This window comes from Salmo salar, chromosome 14 (genome assembly GCF_965601325.2).
Source record: "Salmo salar chromosome 14, fSalSal1, whole genome shotgun sequence".
Lineage (NCBI taxonomy): Eukaryota > Metazoa > Chordata > Actinopteri > Salmoniformes > Salmonidae > Salmo > Salmo salar.
In genome coordinates this window covers 86,210,976-86,229,243 of record NC_138304.1, presented here as the reverse complement: position 1 = coordinate 86,229,243, position 18,268 = coordinate 86,210,976, and the positions used below count along the sequence as shown (strand labels likewise).

Here is an 18,268-nt window from a genome sequence, read left to right as displayed (position 1 = left end):
GGTAGTCATCGTGTCATGTTGCCAACAATGACTTCATGGGTTTGATAAATACATACATAGCCTAGCATTATAAGTAGATTTAAAATGTCATTGTCAACTGTTCACTACGACTTTGACCTTTATAAGTTAACCCTGCATTGTGATGACAGTGCTGCTTCAGCTCTGAAAGAAAGCTAGTTTGAGTGTGAATGTTTGTGTAGGTTTGTGTGTGTGAACACTGGAAGGTGTGAGCGTAGGTGCAGAAAGGCGCACTAGGTTGTCATTTCACACCTTCTCATTGCTCATTCACACGCTGATGACTTGATGACACATGTAAACGGTGGCCAGATCACCCTAATGGTGACAATCATATTGCCAGGCAGCCATTGACCCCTGTTAGAACAGGATGGGGTGATTCCATCCATCCATTCCCCCCTATATCACCATCCTTGTCCTGACATCACCACTGTGCCCTTACCCACTCCTCAGTGTGTGTGTGTTTGTGTGTGTGTGTGTGTGTGTGTGTGTGTGTGGCTGGTGACACAGTAAAGCCACCATTCTCTCATATAACTTCCCCGCCCCATCCCTCCTTCATCCCCCTTCATCCCTCCCTTCACCCCCCATCTTCTCATTAGCAGTTGTCAACACAATGGTGTTGTTTCAGCTTTCAGTCACTGATGGTGGGCAGAAGCCACACAGGGAGCCATGTCAGTACCAGGGAAATTCAATCCGTTGCCATCCAATACACATTATTAATGATATGACTAGTAGCGTGTAGGAGAGTGGCATTAGTGATGTTATTCTTTGTAAATGTCACTCAAAAGGGAAGGGGTGTGGCAGAGTTCCTATAATAGCCTTTCAAGAGGGCACCTTGGTTTACAGAGGGCACCTGCCGTGCTGAATCATGGGCTACGTCCCAAATGACACCCTATTCCCTACATTGTGCCCTGGTCGAAAGTAGTGCACTACATAGGGAATAGGGAACCATTTGGGATGCTACCCTTGTCCTCTTGGTTTCAAGGGGATTTCAAGGGGGCACCTGCGGTTGCTGACTCACAGTCGTATAGCTTTACAGTGTTATTCTAGGTTATTTCTCATCAACGTTCACTTCAGCTGAACACTAATGTTCCCTTCCACAGCTCAGAGCGACGGTGGCCTATATAACAAGGCAAACTAATTAATGCAGGTAATTAAGTGGCCAATCCCACAAGGCCTCAATCAGACATCTCCATGATGACGATGTGACCATGTGGTCAAAGCCAAGTAAAGATTGGGCATTACCAGGGGCGTTAAAAGAGCCCTCACACACACACTTATGCACACATGCTCACTGATTCCATCACTAATAAGGATAATCTTTTATTCCCTCTGATCTAAGACTTTGTTCATCTCAAAATGGGCAGAGATTATACTAATAGGGGTAGTTTTAATGATGGAATGGCCTTTTTCTGTTTACTTTCCAGGAATTTATTAATTATTAAGATGTCCTTTTTGATTTGTGAAAAAGCGGGGAGAAGGGAGACGTAGAATGTGACCTACTAGCTGTCCCTGTCAGGATAGATTTTAAACCGGGGAAAATGGAAGTTACCTTTCAGACAAGCATTTCCTGTCCTCCCTTTCTCCCTCCACTTTCTTACTCCTTGGCACTGCAGAAAGAGCTTTTTTTTCTTCTATCTTTACTTTTCTGTAAGGATCTCTCTCTCTCTCTCTCTCTCTCTCTCTCTCTCTCTCTCTCTCTCTCTCTGTTGGTGTGCGGAGGATGGACACCAATTCCCTTTGATACAATGGGATTTATGACCTTGCCCTGGGTCAAATCACACAGGCCAGTGATTCGTCACCGCGGTGACAATAGAGAGCAGACACGTGTCTAAAGGAGTGGAGCGCCACAGGAAGGAATAATTCATTTTCCACACATGATTAGAGGGAGAAAATACTTCTGCGTCCCAAATGGCACCCTATTCCATATAGAGTGCACTACTTTTGATCAGGGCCAATAGGACTGGTCAAAAGTAGTCAAGCAATGTCTTGTAAACCTCACAAACAAGCCATTTATTGGAGCTTCACCAGGTTACCTCCACTCTTAATGGCCAACTCAGTTACCCAAGCAGTTCACTTCCTCAATCCTCTGTGACTTGTGGGAGTTTATTAACTCAGTCACACTGTGTTTCTTACTGTTGATCACAGTCCACATCAGCGAATGATAGGATCTCTACATGGGTATAAGACAGAGACAGGAAGTGGCCATAGAAGGAGCGAGCCTTGTCTTGCTGAGGCAGGATGTGAGGAAGAGGACTGGTAGGAGTAGATAAGAGGCTCGGCGGGGCCTTTGAACACAGAGAGAGAAACAGACGCACCTTTGAGAATCAGAAGAACCAGGGCCAGTGACTGATGATAAAACTGCCATCTAACACCAGTGTGACAAAGGGTGGTGCAAGGCAGCTCCTGGCCCCTGTGAGGTGCTCTTTGTGTGGCAGAGAGCCCCAAGGATGGCTCCCAGCTTCGGCCAGCTCTGGGCAAACACTGGGGCCTTGAATGGGGCAGCTGTGGTTGGGGCGCTTTAGCTCACCCTCTCTGAAGGGTTACACAAGGACAGGCAGCCAGGGCCGCAGCATCAAACTGAGTAGCCTGAGAGAGCTAGCTAGAGCCAGTGCCAAACCTCAGTGTGCATTTATATACCAAAGCCCTACGTCACATGAATATAAAATAACCAGTTGCCAATCTGGAATTTCACAGCGGGGTTGGCATGCTAGACACACACACGCACACATACACACACACCACACACACACACACATACAATTAGTTTCGTTCATCCGGATCCCTATGAGCTTCTGCACATGCAGCAGCTACTCTTCCTGGGGTCCACATAAAATGTACAAATGCATGTCAAAGTACAGAATAGTTATAGACAGGAAAAACAGATATTACATTTAATTCAAAATAATACAAAAAGTTAGATATAGGAATGACACCAAGAGACAACAAAAATACTATTTACACACTATTCATATTCCTATTCTTATATACAGTACAGTTAAATAGATCTTTAGAGAGAGGAGAGGCACTGTGATACAACATGTTTATGATCTGTTTTTAAAGCTAAACTTAGTAACAAAGCTGTGTCCTTACACAGTGTCGACACATGGTGGGATATGAGAGGGGATTCTCAGTATAGGAGGCTGTCTGCCTCAATGCCCATAATCATTTGACTCCTTGGAAGGAGGAAGTGTGTCTGTGTGTGTGTGCGTGTGTTCGTTTGTGTTTGTGTGTGTGTGTGTGTGTGTGTGTGTGTGTGTGTGTGTGTGTGTGTGTGTGTGTGTGTGTGTGTGTGTGTGTGTGTGTGTGTGTGTGCGTGTGCGTGTGTGCTTGGCAACCAGGAAATCCCCCTAACCTCCCTTTTAACCAGCTTAATTAGCCAGAACACCACACCTGAACAGCCCGTAATGCAGTAACCACTCAGCCAGTCAACAACAGAGCTGGCCTGCCTCGTTCTTCATCAACCTAGACCAGGGTAATGTCCCAAATGGCACCCTATTCCCTATGAGCTAGTCAAAGTAGTGCACTATATAGGGGATATAGTGACATTTGGGCCCAGCACAGCTCTGTGTTGGCAAATCAGTGAGTCACTCAGAACTCAGTGGAAAACAACACAGCCCTGTCTGTCTGGACTCCACAGAGCACACAGAGGCATCCTTTGCGGCTTTCTTTAATGGCCAGTATTCAGGAACACAGCTGAAATCTGCAGTGTCACCACTTTGCTAAACATAGATTGAACTTTTCTCCGTTGACACAGTCTCAATTTAATCTCAAACAAGTTGATTATATATTGTAGCGTGTAGACACGAGGTACATTCATATAGACTTATTTAATTGACCTTTTCACCAAAGCCTTAATTCCATTCCCTTAGTAAACTCCTTATCAGTGAGAGGGGAGTGATAGCGATGGTAGGACTGAGTGTGATTATGGTTGTGCCTCAGAGCTCTATGGGTCCTGGTCAAAAGTAGTGCACTATACAGTGAATAGGGTGCCCTTTCAGATGGAGGCTGCATGTTTGCACAGTACAGGTGGGATTGATTGACAGGCCTTTCTGTTCTGAGCTAGTGTCTGTTCTCTGAGTCTCTTGCTCAGCCCCCTGGTGCCTCCTGATTGGCTGACTGGCTTATCGCAGCGCCATTCCTGGCTCCGAATGTGTATCCCAAATGGCACCATATTCCCTACATAGTGCACTACTTTTGACCATGGGCCCTGGTCAAAAGTAGTGCACTATAAATGGAATAGGGTGCCATTTGGGACGCATGGCTAAGCTCCAGGCGCCTGCTCCCTATTTACCCCACAAACACACACCTTAGTTTGGTAACGTCTCTGTTAACTCATGCCTTCCTGTTGAAAATACCCCCGGATAGAAGAAATAACACCAGGTCATTAATCTCCTAAGGGGATGGAATAGAGTGTCTTATCCAGTTTTTGAAGATTTTGAATAAACAAGAAAATATATATATATTTTACATAACTTCCAGTGATGTACCTCCGCCACTCCCTTTCCATTGACTTCCATATGTTGTAATTATTTTTTAAATGTTTTTAACGCGATGTGAAACTACCTCAGAGAAACAGCCAGATACAGTGCATTCGGAAAGTATTCAGACCCCTTAACTTTTTCTACATTTTGTTACGTTACAGCCTTCTGACCATAAGGAGCTACAGAGGGTAGTGCGAATGGCCCAGTACATCACTGGGGCCAAGCTTCCTGCCATCCAGGACCTATACAAGAGGCGGTGTCAGAGGAAAGCCCATAAAATTGTCAAAGACTCCAGTCACAAGTTATAGACTGTTTTCTCTGCTACCGCACGGCAAGCGGTACCAGAGCGCCAAGTCTAGGACCTACTCAACAGCTTCTACCCCCAAGCCTTAAGACTGCTGAACAATTAATAAAATCACCACCGGACAGTTTACATTGACCCCCCCCCCCCCCCCGTTTGTACACTGCTGCTACTCGCTGTTTATTATCTATGCATAGTCACTTCACCCACACTTACATGTACAAATTACCTCAACTAACCTGTACCCCCACACACTGACTCAGTATGGTGCCCCCTGTGTATAGCCTCGTTATTGTTATTCTTATTGTGTTACTTTTTATTTTAGTCTACTTGGTAAATATTTTCTTAACTCTTCTTGAACTGCACTGTTGGTTAAGGGCTTGTAAGTTAGCATTTCACAGTAAAGTCTACACTTGTTGTATTCGGCGCATGTGACAAAGTTTGATTTGATTTATTCTAAAATGGATTAAAACTATTTTTTTAAATCCTCATCAATCTACACACAATACCCCATAATGACAAAGCAAAAACAAGTTTTTTTTTTTTTTTACCTTCGAGAAGGACAACCTTCTCTGCAGCACTCTACCAATCAGGCCTTTATGGCAGAGTGGCCAGATGGAAGCCACTCCTCAGTAAAAGGCACATGACAGCCCGCTTGGAGTTTGCCAAAAGGCCCCTAAAGACTCTCAGACCATGAGAAACAAGATTATCTGGTCCGATGAAACCAAGATTGAACTCTTTGGCCTGAATGCCAAGCATCACATCTGGAGGAAACCTGGCACCATCCCTACGGTGAAGCATGGTGGTGGCAGCATCATGCTGTGGGGATGTTTTTCAGCGGCAGGGAGTGGGAAACTAGTCAGGATCGAGGGAAAGATGAACAGAGCAAAGTATAGAGAGATCCTTGATGAAAATCTGCTCCAGAACGCTCAGGACCTCAGACTGGGGCGAAGGTTCACCTTCCAACAAGACAATGACGCTAAGCACACAGCCAAGACAACGCAGGAGAGGATTCTGGACAAGTCTCTAAATGTCCTTGAGTGGCCCAGCCAGAGGCCGGTCTAGAACCTGATCAAACATCTCTGGAGAGTCCTGAAAATAGCTGTGCAGCGACGCTCCCAATCCAACTTGACAGAGCTTGAGAGGATCTGCAGAGAAGAATAGGAAAAACTCCCAAATACAGGTGTGCCAAGCTTGTATAGTTATACCCAAGAAGACTCGAGGCTGTAATCGCTGCCAAAGGTGCTTCAACAAAATACTGAGTAAAGTGTCTGAATACTTATAGAAATGTGATATTTCAGTTATTTATTTACACATTTTTTCTAAAATGTCGAAAAACCTGTTTTTGCTTTGTCATTATGGGGTATTGTGTGTAGATTGATGATATTTGTATTTTTAAAAAATCCATTTTAGAATAAGTCTGTAACGTAACAAAATGTGGAAAAAGTCAAGGGGTCTGAATACTTTTCCGAATGCATGTATTTATGTGCTTTTATTGATATACTGTAGTGTATAGGTTATTACACGACAGAAATACACAGCTATACTGTACCGCATGGAACATAAATAGACATATAAACAACTGGTGAATCCATTTGCACTGGGCTTGGTTGTTGTCTGTGACCTGAGTATTGTATTTGAGTGCAGAGACCTAAGTACAGGCATCTGGTGCTGCACTGTTTGCTTTTCCATGAGTTGTGCCCCGTTCAGTGCCCTTCTGTGGCTTCCCTGGCCCTACACACAGCTCGCCAACACACAAATAAGCCAAATGGGAGTCTTGCTCTCTCTATGCATAAAAACACTGACCTGTTCTGTGGTGAACTAACATCAGGCCACACCCTGTCCACATTTCATTTACATTTGCAGCCCTGCAATCCCTCTGGCCTGTGACTATGTCTGTGTAATGACTCTCATAAGACAGGTCTGAGGCCAGTGGCGTTGCAGGAGAACAGAACAGCCCATGGTTTAAACTGTAAAGCGTCAAGCCCTGTAGTATTTAATGTCTCCTGTGTCTGCTGGTGTTTATGGGGTTTCAATCCCCTTTGATAATCCCAGAACCCTGAGGTCAGGGGACCAGCTTTAGCTGAGCAGTAACTCGGTCTCTCTCTCCTTACACACACACACACACACGCACACACGCACACACACACACACATGCAGACTCACACGCACGCACACACACATTTGTTTTACTATCCTTGTGGGGACCAAACAAATGATTCTCATTCAAAATCCTATTTTCCCTAAAGCTAACCCTTAACTTATATTAATATTTAAGTTAACCTTTATTTAACTAGGCAAGTCAATTAAGAACAAATTCATATTTTTCATTGACAGCCTACCCCGGCCAAACACTCCCCTAACCCGGACAACGCTGGGCCAATTGTGCGCCGCCCTATGGGACTCCCGATCACAGCCGGTTGTGATACAGCCTGGGATCAGGGACTGTAGTGACACACTGAGCACTGAGATGCAGTGCCTTAGACCGCTGCACCACTCGGGAGCTTTAACCTGCTCCTGGTACAACACCAGGAGCGCTCGCTCACTCACTCACTCACTCACTCACTCACTCACTCACTCACTCACTCACTCACTCACTCACTCACTCCTTCAATTCAATTTAAGGGGCTTTATTGGCATGGGAAACATGTTTACATGGCCAAAGCAAGTGAAATAAACAATACAAAAATGAACAGTAAACATGACTCAAAAAAGTTCCAAAAGAATAAAAAAATGTCAAATGTCATATGTCTATATGCAGTGTTGTAATGATGTGCAAATAGTTAAATTACAAAAGGGAAAATAAATAGACATAAATATAGTTTGTATTTACAATGGAGTTTGTTCTTCACTGGTTGCCCTTATTGAATATACACTGCTCAAAAAAATTAAGGGAACACTAAAATAACACATCCTAGATCTGAATGAATTAAATAATCTTATTAAATACTTTTTTCTTTACATAGTTGAATGTGCTGACAACGAAATCACACAAAAATAATCAATGGAAATCCAATTTATCAACCCATGGAGGCCTGGATTTGGAGTCACACTCAAAATTAAAGTGGAAAACCACACTACAGGCTGATCCAACTTTGATGTAATGTCCTTAAAACAAGTCAAAATGAGGCTCAGTAGTGTGTGTGGCCTCCACGTGCCTGTATGACCTCCCTACAACGCCTGGGCATGCTCCTGATGAGGTGGCGGATGGTCTCCTGAGGGATCTCCTCCCAGACCTGGACTAAAGCATCTGCCAACTCCTGGACAGTCTGTGGTGCAACGTGGTGTTGGTGGATGGAGCGAGACATGATGTCCCAGATGTGCTCAATTGGATTCAGGTCTGGGGAACGGGCGGGCCAGTCCATAGCATCAATGCCTTCCTCTTGCAGGAACTGCTGACACACTCCAGCCACATGAGGTCTAGCATTGTCTTGCATTAGGAGGAACCCAGGGCCAACTGCAACAGCATATGGTCTCACAAGGGGTCTGAGGATCTCATCTCGGTACCTAATGGCAGTCAGGCTACCTCTGGCGAGCACATGGAGGGCTGTGCGGCCCCCCAAAGAAATGCCACCCCACACCATGACTGACCCACCACCAAACCGGTCATTCTGGAGGATGTTGCAGGCAGCAGAACGTTCTCCACGGCGTCTCCAGACTCTGTCACGTCTGTCACATGCTCAGTGTGAACCTGCTTTCATCTGTGAAGAGCACAGGGTGCCAGTGGCGAATTTGCCAATCTTGGTGTTCTCTGGCAAATGCCAAACGTCCTGCACGGTGTTGGGCTGTAAGCACAACCCCCACCTGTGGACGTCGGGCCCTCATACCACCCTCATGGAGTCTGTTTCTGACCGTTTGAGCAGACACATGCACATTTATGGCCTGCTGGAGGTCAATTTGCAGGGCTCTGGCAGTGCTCGTCCTTGCACAAAGGCGGAGGTAGCGGTCCTGCTGCTGGGTTGTTGCCCTCCTACGGCCTCCTCCACGTCTCCTGATGTACTGGCCTGTCTCCTGGTAGCGCCTCCATGCTCTGGACACTACGCTGACAGACACAGCAAACCTTTCTGCCACAGCTCGCATTGATGTGCCATCCTGGATGAGCTGCACTACCTGAGCGACTTGTGTGGGTTGTAGACTCCGTCTCATGCTACCACAAGAGTGAGAGCACCGCCAGCATTCAGAAGTGACCAAAACATCAGCCAGGAAGCATAGGAACTGAGAAGTTGTCTGTGGTTACCACCTGCAGAACCACTCCTTTATTGGGGGTGTCTTGCTAATTGCCTATAATTTCCACCTGTTGTCTATTCCATTTGCACAACAGCATGTGAAATTTATTGTCAATCAGTGTTGCTTCCTAAGTGGACAGTTTGATTTCACAGAAGTGTGATTGACTTGGAGTTACATTGTGTTGTTTAAGTGTTCCCTTTATTTTTTTGAGCAGTATATATATATTTTTTAGGGGGTAGATCATTTCCAATCCCCCATATATTTTTGGGGTAAATATATATATCTATATATACACATACATATATATATATATATATATATATATAAATATACATACATAAACACATACATACAAATACACATGGAGGGTTTGTATTTTGTCCTGTAGTTCATTCAATGTAATTTGAGAATCCAGTGTGTTCTGGTAGTCCTTAATAGTTGATTCCAAGATTTGTATTTGATCATGTACATGTTTTGGCCGTTTGTTCTTTGTTATAGAGTCAAAAAGATTGGAGAAGTGGTTTATCCATACATCTCCATTTTGGATAGATAACTCTTTGTGTTGTTGTTTGTTTAGAGTTTTCCAATTTTCCCAGAAGTGGTTACATTCAATTGATTCTTCAAATACATTGAGCTGATTTCTGATGTGCTGTTCCTTCTTTTTCTGTAGTGTATTTCTGTATTGTTTTAGTGATTCACCATAGTGATGGTGTAGGCTCAGGTTTTCTGGGTCTCTGTTCTCTCTCTCTCTCTCTCTCTCTCTCTCTCTCTCTCTCTCTCTCTCTCTCTCTCTCGCTCTCTCTCTGTCTCCCCCCAACCCTCTGTCTCTCCAGGTCTCTTACCTTGCTGGGGGTGTTGTCTGCAGCCAGGGCGCTCCTCTGTGGGGGGACCTGGTAGACATCCTGCCCTGGAGGCACCTGGTAGATGCCCTGCTGACCCGGGCTCTGGGAGGGCGGCACCTGGTACAGCCCCTGGGACGACGACATGCCCACCTTCTGCTGGTAGGCTGAGCCCGTAGGTGACGATTGGGCAGCCGGAGACTGGGTATCGAACATGGGACCAATCAGCAGCTTGAGGCGGTTGCCGGGGGCGATGCCCTGGCGCCCATGCAGCGAGCAGAGCCACCAGCCCTCAAGGCCGCCCGTGTTTTGCTCAATGATCGTTAGGATGTCTCCCTTCCGGAAGGCCAACTCCTCCGGGGATTCCGGCACGTTGTCGTACAACGCCTTGGCCATCAGGTTCTACAGAGAGAAGAGAGGAAGTCAGTCTACATTTAGCAACATACAGTTTATAGTCTTTTAGCCTGTCACTGCTTAAAGAAAAAGACTGTAGGTTGGACTATATGCTAGTCTACAGTGAGCATTGAGCAACATACAGATGAGTTTATAGCCTAGTTTTAGCCCGTCACTGCTTTTAGCAACACGTCTACGGGCTTGAGCACATAGTGAACATTACTACATGTAAAATGATGGTCTTCTAGTTTAACTAGGCAAGTCAGTTAAGAACAAATTCTTATTTACAATGACTGCCTACTCCAGCCAAATCCAGATGACGCTGGGCCAATTGTGCACCACCCTATGGGACTCCCAATCACGGTCAGATGTGATACAGCCTGGATTCGAACCAGTTACTATAGTGACACCTCTTGCACTGAGATACAGTGCCTTAGACCGCTGCGCCACTCGGGAGCCCATATTTCTACTGTTCATAACACAAACTGTTCACACTCCTCTTGTTAGTATAGAGAATTTTGCAGTTTTAAAGCTTATTTCCTGCAATTGTACACATTTTGTCATTGGATGCAAAGAAAATGTTGCAGTTTTAACGCACATTTCCTTACAATTCTATACATTTTGCCATGTCTAATGTGTATTCATATGATATTTGAGTGACTAATAACAACAATATCTATGGGCTAAAAAACCAAAGTAAAAAAGCATTAGCTGACATGGGCTAGTTGATCTGGACATTTATGTCAAGTTATAAATACAGTAGCTCTCCAAGGTATACAATGACTAATATGACAAGGGGAACTAGTGATGCACTATCCAATTTCAACATAGCACCTTGTGCATTCTACTATTACAACTTTCAAAAGTACGTTTTTTTTATGGGGGGGAGGCCCCCCCGCCAACCCCTCGCGCCGCCCTGAGGGAGTGCTCCCCACAGTTTGGGAACCACTGTTCTAGTCCACGAGGTTGTTATGTACAGTAAGTCTTAGAGTGAACTGTCACAACTGTTCAATGTGTAACTTGCAATTACCATGCAAAATTCTATTAGGTCCCATGCCAGATGTCTTTTTGACTGATTTGAACTTGATAGGATTTTCTCAGTCTTTGCTGTGTGTGCTCCAGGGCACGGTTACCCAACCGGTTGGTTGGTGTGCAGTGGTTAAGGATAATGGTTCCCAACCACAGCACTTGAGATATGAAACCCCCACTATTGTGTCTATAGGGGACAGGCACTTAGCCCAAATTGCCCTGGTAAACACATCCATCTGAGCAAACGGACATACAGTATAGAGCAAAATAAATACATCATATAGATATCCTCTGCGCTAGTAAAGCCACTGTGGTGGTATTACTATCTCAACATACATCCACAAAAATGATTCTCATCATCACATCCCAACCAGAGATAAACTGCCACAGAGGGACTGTCGGGATTGAGGTCACCGTGTAACACACAGTGTGCTTCTGCTTTTCACTCGCTATGACACCAGAGAACCCTTAGCTGGGTTGGGCTGGGCATAAAATCTGACACCAAATCTGATACAGTACAAGACCATTCATTGCAGTAACAAACAGCTCGTTCTACAGAGCAATGAATAGAATACAAAAACATATAGGCAGTTTTTAGGGAACACTTGTATGCTATTCCTGCATATAGCCTCTCATTTAAGAATTCAGGCTAAGTCCCCTCTCTCACACACACTCTTTCTTTCTCTCGCCCTCTCAAGCACACGTTATCGGACCCTTTGCTCTGTCACTCAGGACGCCTTCCTTTCAGCCTGACCGTTCCCTGAATGTTCCCCGACCGTTCCATGGCCTTTTCCTTTTTCCCACCCACTCTGATTCACAGGGTTCCCATGTGAACCTTTACTAGACTGGTGGAATCGTTATCTCTCACTGGGCATCTGGCTTCACTAACCGTTGTGTCAGTGCTCTGTCAGAGCCACCAATTACCCCCCACCACCCGGCTGCTTGCCTGCACGCCTGAAGCTCCGCAATACTTGACCCCTTAATGTCACGGCATGCTGCTGGCCAATGGGAGAGGATCTGCTGGGATCTGTTCTTGTTCATTGGTAATCTGATGATGAACGTATTACTGTTTTATAAGAGGGAGGAAGATAAATGCTGATTATTTTGAGTATGAACCGCCTTGTTAACCCCTTATATGAATATAGACATCTACATAAATCCAATTTCATCTATGGATGAAGGTTTGGTCCATTGCTGAGACAACAGTTCTATAAGTAAACTCTTGGCTATAGTGGTGTTCACGGTGCATTTTAATATTTACTGGGTGAGGAGGACTGGAGAGGTATCATTTCTTTGAGGTCACTGCCATAACAGACATGATAACGTCATCATCCTTTGCAGACTGTTGATCTTCCACTAATTACACAGATTAATGCGATCATCTGCCAACACAAATGACCAGACAGTTCATTTTAGCACAAACACAAACAATTACACACACAGTGAGAGAGCTTTGCTCAGCTAAGCTCTGAGAGTGTGAAGATAAGAGCAGTGAGACGCTGATGAAAAACGCTCCACTAATCCCAACACTTCCAAACCACCCACAGTCTGCTAGTGTTCATCTCTGACTGCCAGCATTCAGTTTCCTCTACTGTAGGGGTGTCAAACATATGGCCCGTGAGGGGGTCCAATCCGGCCAGCGGGTGGTTTGAATAAATAATAATAATACAAATATTTACTAATGAATATAAAATGACTAAAACCAAATCCAAACTGTGTAGAATGATAATGGACCTACATTCATACAGTTTCTTGACTGTTTCCAGCTCGCTAATAATCACCCAAATGAAAGCTAGACAGTCAGGGAGCATCGGAAATTCCAAAAATGATGGATAGACTTTGTGATGGTGTTTTTGATGGTGAGGAAATACAACACATTTTCAGTGCAGCCCTTCGGTGGAGAATTTGACACCCCTGCCCAAGTGTCAACAGCTCAGCCTCACACACATTGCAAACACAATCACACCTTTGTTTTTTTTGCAGGTCTGAAGCACCACAAGGACTTACACAGACATGGTATGCTTTAAACTTATTTTCAATTGTTGTTGGCCTAGTACTTCATCTGAACAAGTGATCCCTTATATGAGTGATTCCATAAACCTCAATTTGTTCAAAACACTTTATCTAGATGCAGTCTCTCCCTGCTGTTTGATATCGATCATCTCTCTCTCTCTCCCATAGATGGACGAGACCGGGTACAGAAAAATACCTTCACAAAATGGGTCAGCAAGGTCTTGATGAAGGTAAGAGGTCTTGATGGTTAGAGGTCTTGATGAAGGTAAGAGGTCTTGGTGAAGATAAGATCAGGACACAGAAGACGGCCAGTACATTAATACAGTAGCACAAATCCAACATATACAGTCTGTCATCAGCAGTCATCACTGCTTACTGACAGTGAATAAACTCAAAGGTTAGACTTCTTAGGAGGTCTGACAACTGGGTGAATGAGCGTGTGGAGAAATGCCGTGACAAACACTAGGTCTAACTAACACACATCACCTGGAACACAGAGAACAGGGTGAAACATACACCCACTCACACAAATTCACACTACTACTACTGATGTGTAATTGGAGCAGGTGTGACTGACCAATCAGCGCATGTGTACATATATGCCCGGCATAAACATTGGTTAGTCATAACGAGGTGACTCAGCTGGCTGCTTATCCTCCAGTAAACACGTGTTTGCCATTTGTCAGAGTGCTGGGAGGCCCCGGCTCCTAGGCTCCGACGTAGCCTTACTCTACATGGTGAGAACCAACAGGCTTACTGTAACTTGGTAGTTATCTTTAAACTAGCTGTTAAGTAGCTTGGTGAGAGAGGCATTCCACCGCCTCTCATGACACCAACCATGACCAGGGGCTTTCTAGTCCTTCCCTTACCTAACGTCCCTAACGGCATGGTAACACAGAGTGACCGAGGTTTACTAGAGTTGGAGAGAGATAATGAATCACCTAGGTTTCTCACCAGGTATCTACAACAAACATTCTTCAGTGTGTTGACTGTGTCCGTCGCTTGGCAGGTGGCTTCATCACAAACTGATAACGAGTTACTATCCAGCACCAGTACTTAGATACGACTTTTAAGATAAGTAAACACACACAGAAACAGTGTGTGTTTAGAGACACGTACGCTAATGACTGAAGTGAAAGGAAACCCTGACACCACCTCGTTGGAGATGTGCTTCATGTTTCTCTGTCCTTGGCTAGCTACATCTGGCTAGTGATATATATACTGTAGCCTTGGCCTCATGCTGTTGTCAGTAGAAAGTGTGGAATAGTGATACGTTGAGCTATCCAGACCCACACCTGGAGGCTGGAACACACACACACACACACACACACACACACACACACACACACACACACACACACACGCGCGCACGCACACACACACACACAGCCCTCCACACACACACGCACACACACACACACACGCACACGCACGCACACACACAGCCCTCCACACACGCACGCACGCACACGCACACGCACGCACAGCCCTCCACACACACACACGCACGCACGCACACACGCGCACGCGCGCACGCACGCACGCACGCACACACACACAGCCCTCCACACACGCACGCACGCACACACGCACAGCCCTCCACACACACACACACACACACACACACACACACACACACACACACACACACACACACACACACACACACACACACATCTAGCTGTCTAGCCCCTTTCATTCCCCTTAACTTAGACCTAACACTTTTCCATTCATTCTGGAGTGTTCTATGACTCACACACTTCTATATCAACAGGGGTATTTTTCACTGGTGTGTCTCGCCGAAGCACAAATAACAGTTCTCTCATTTGAGTGTGGGAACACGTATACTGAGTTGCTGACCAACCGAAAATAAAAAGCCCTTACGTAACGTTACCACTGAACGGGGCCCCAGCTTTCCTCCCAGTCAATAAGTTTACAGGAAGGGCTCACTGGGTGGTTCTGGCTCAGCCTCCAGAGTACACATCAACCTAATGAAGGTGGCTTTGGGTATATGAGCTCACAAATACGACAGTCCAAATTCCCCCTCTGCCGCAGCCAACTTCACCACCACGACCACACCGCAGCACAGATCTGTGTCCCAGGGCAATGGGAAGGAGGGAGCAGCAGCCCTATGCTGCGTTCATAACCAAGTGGGAAGTTGTAAATACCAGTTGGAGGCATTCACGTGCTTTCGAATTCGTTGAGAAACGCCGGAATGACTAATGGCCAACATGCTGTCAACCATAAACTAAAAGTGCAGCTATCATACTTGTTAACAAATAATAGTGTTAAAAAAAACATGTTAATAGATAGCTTTATATAAATAATGTTTTGTTGTTGTGTTTAATTGCCGAAAATGCTCTAATCAAGGTCATTTCCTTAGTATGTGATGTCAGAGGTCAGCATGTGGGAGAAGTCGGAGCTCAGGGATGATAGACGAGTTTCCCAATAGTAATTACCATTTGGAGGGGCATTCAAGGAGATTTTTCCCAATCATGTGGTATATACCACCTTCCAACTTAGTTATGAACGCAGGGTTAGCTGCATTTAAAGAGACATGATTTAAACCTCTCCCAAGTCCCAACAACAAGTGCCTCCCCCCAAATGTGAGAACATCGCGGTGTTCCCATGAAGTCCAGATGTGGTACCCCAACCCCAGCAATGGGCTGCTAGTGTGAAAATTAGGGCCAGCCCACTGTAACACGTGCACCCGGGGGTGATGGTGGCACATACTGCATAAGAACGGGTGAACCAGCACATCTCATTTGGCCTCATTACCATAGGTAAATATAGAAAATAATTATAGTAATGACGGTAATGAGGACCTGATGACTATGAACGGCCTGTTCCTCTGAGTGTACCCTGCTGCTGAAGCTGAGGGTGAGAGCCAGTTCAAGGCTGTGTCCCAAATGGCACCCTATTCCCTATATAGTGCACTACTTTTGACCAGGGCACATAGGGTTCTGGTCAAAAATAGTGCACTATACAGGGAACAGGGTGCCTGCCATTTGGGACGCAAAGCGAATAAATGGGCCTTGTGAAGGGTTCTAGGTAAAACCGACTAGTGGGACTGGAAGGAAGTTCAGAGATCATGGTAATTTCTTCATTTGGACCGATCCTAGAGCACACTGCTGACCCTCTGATTACTAAGGCTGTTTAAACGCGAGCCAATGTGCTTGTAATAACATAATTACACAGGGAGACTGGGTAAAACCTCACGTCCTGAGATTCTCAGATTCTCTTAAGGCCAGTAAGGGCTATACCACCTCACAACTTAGACTTTAACATTTCTAATGTAGCCGACAAACCTACAAGTCTGTATGTAGGCATTACCAACCATCTATCATGGCATGCCACGTTTCCTTTCCCCTTGCATTAGGGTATGATGCCACGTGTATACAGACAGTACAGTAGTGAATCAATACTACTGTCCAGTTACAGACTACAGTAGTGAATCAATACTACAGTCCAGTTACAGATTATAGTACAGTAGTGAATCAATACTACAGTCCAGTTACAGACTATAGTACAGTAGTGAACCAATACTACTGTCCAGTTAGACTACAGTAGTGAATCAATGCTACAGTCCAGTTACATACTATAGTACAGTAGTGAATCAATACTACTGTCCAGTTACAGACTACAGTAGTGAATCAATACTACAGTCCAGTTACAGACTACAGTAGTGAATCAATACTACTGTCCAGTTACAGACTACAGTACAGTAGTGAATCAATACTACAGTCCAGTTACAGACTACAGTAGTGAATCAATACTACAGTCCAGTTACAGACTACAGTACAGTAGTGAATCAATACTACTGTCCAGTTACAGACTATAGTAGTGAATCAATACTACAGTCCAGTTACATACTATACTACAGTAGTGAATCAATACTACTGTCCAGTTACAGACTACAGTAGTGAATCAATACTACTGTCCAGTTACAGACTACAGTACAGTAGTGAATCAATACTACAGTCCAGTTACAGACTACAGTAGTGAATCAATACTACAGTCCAGTTACATACTATACTACAGTAGTGAATCAATACTACAGTCCAGTTACAGACTACAGTAGTGAATCAATACTACAGTCCAGTTACAGACTACAGTAGTGAATCAATACTACAGTCCAGTTACAGACTACAGTAGTGAATCAATACTACAGTCCAGTTACAGACTACAGTAGTGAATCAATACTACTGTCCAGTTACAGACTACAGTAGTGAATCAATACTACAGTCCAGTTACAGACTACAGTAGTGAATCAATACTACAGTCCAGTTACAGACTACAGTAGTGAATCAATTCTACTGTCCAGTTACAGACTACAGTACAGTAGTGAATCAATACTACTGTCTAGTTACAGACTACAGTAGTGAATCAATGCTACAGTACCGTTACATACTATAGTACAGTAGTAAATCAATACTACTGTCCAGTTAGACTACAGTAGTGAATCAATACTACAGTCCAGTTACAGACTATAGTACAGTCGTGAATCAACACTACAGTCCAGTTACAGACTACAGTAGTGAATCAATACTAATGTCCAGTTACAGACTACAGTACAGATGCCCTTCCTCTATCTGACCTAAATAACTTGTATGTATATGTCAACTGATATATATGTACTGTATGTAAGCATGAAATTGATAGATGTGACTGTAGGCCTATGGTATAGGTATCTCTGTCTTCTCAGTGTCTTGTCAGTACAGAACCTTTTGTATTTATATATTTATTTTAAATGTATGTAGCTCTGTCCTTGAGCTGTTATTGTCTGTTATTGTTCTGTATTATGTCATGTTTCATGTGGACCCCAGGAAGAGTAGCTGCTGCTTTCACAACACCTAATGGGGGTTCTAATAAAAATACAATAACAAAATAACGCACAGTTCAGACATCGAATTTATGGGAGTCAAAACTAAATAGAAATTAAGAGCGGGCTGGCACAGTTAAAAACT

The 18,268-nt window shown here is 44.5% G+C and overlaps 1 protein-coding gene across 1 annotated transcript in view; it reads right to left on the bottom strand.

Annotated features, from left to right (window-relative positions):
* Positions 1-18,268, bottom strand: part of nedd9 (neural precursor cell expressed, developmentally down-regulated 9) — a 49,256-nt gene that overhangs the window by 16,477 nt on the left and 14,511 nt on the right. Inside the window, exon 2 of the mRNA XM_014142590.3 lies at positions 9,870-10,268. Coding sequence (XP_013998065.3) covers positions 9,870-10,268 — 399 coding nt within the window. The remainder of the gene's footprint in view (positions 1-9,869; positions 10,269-18,268) is intronic.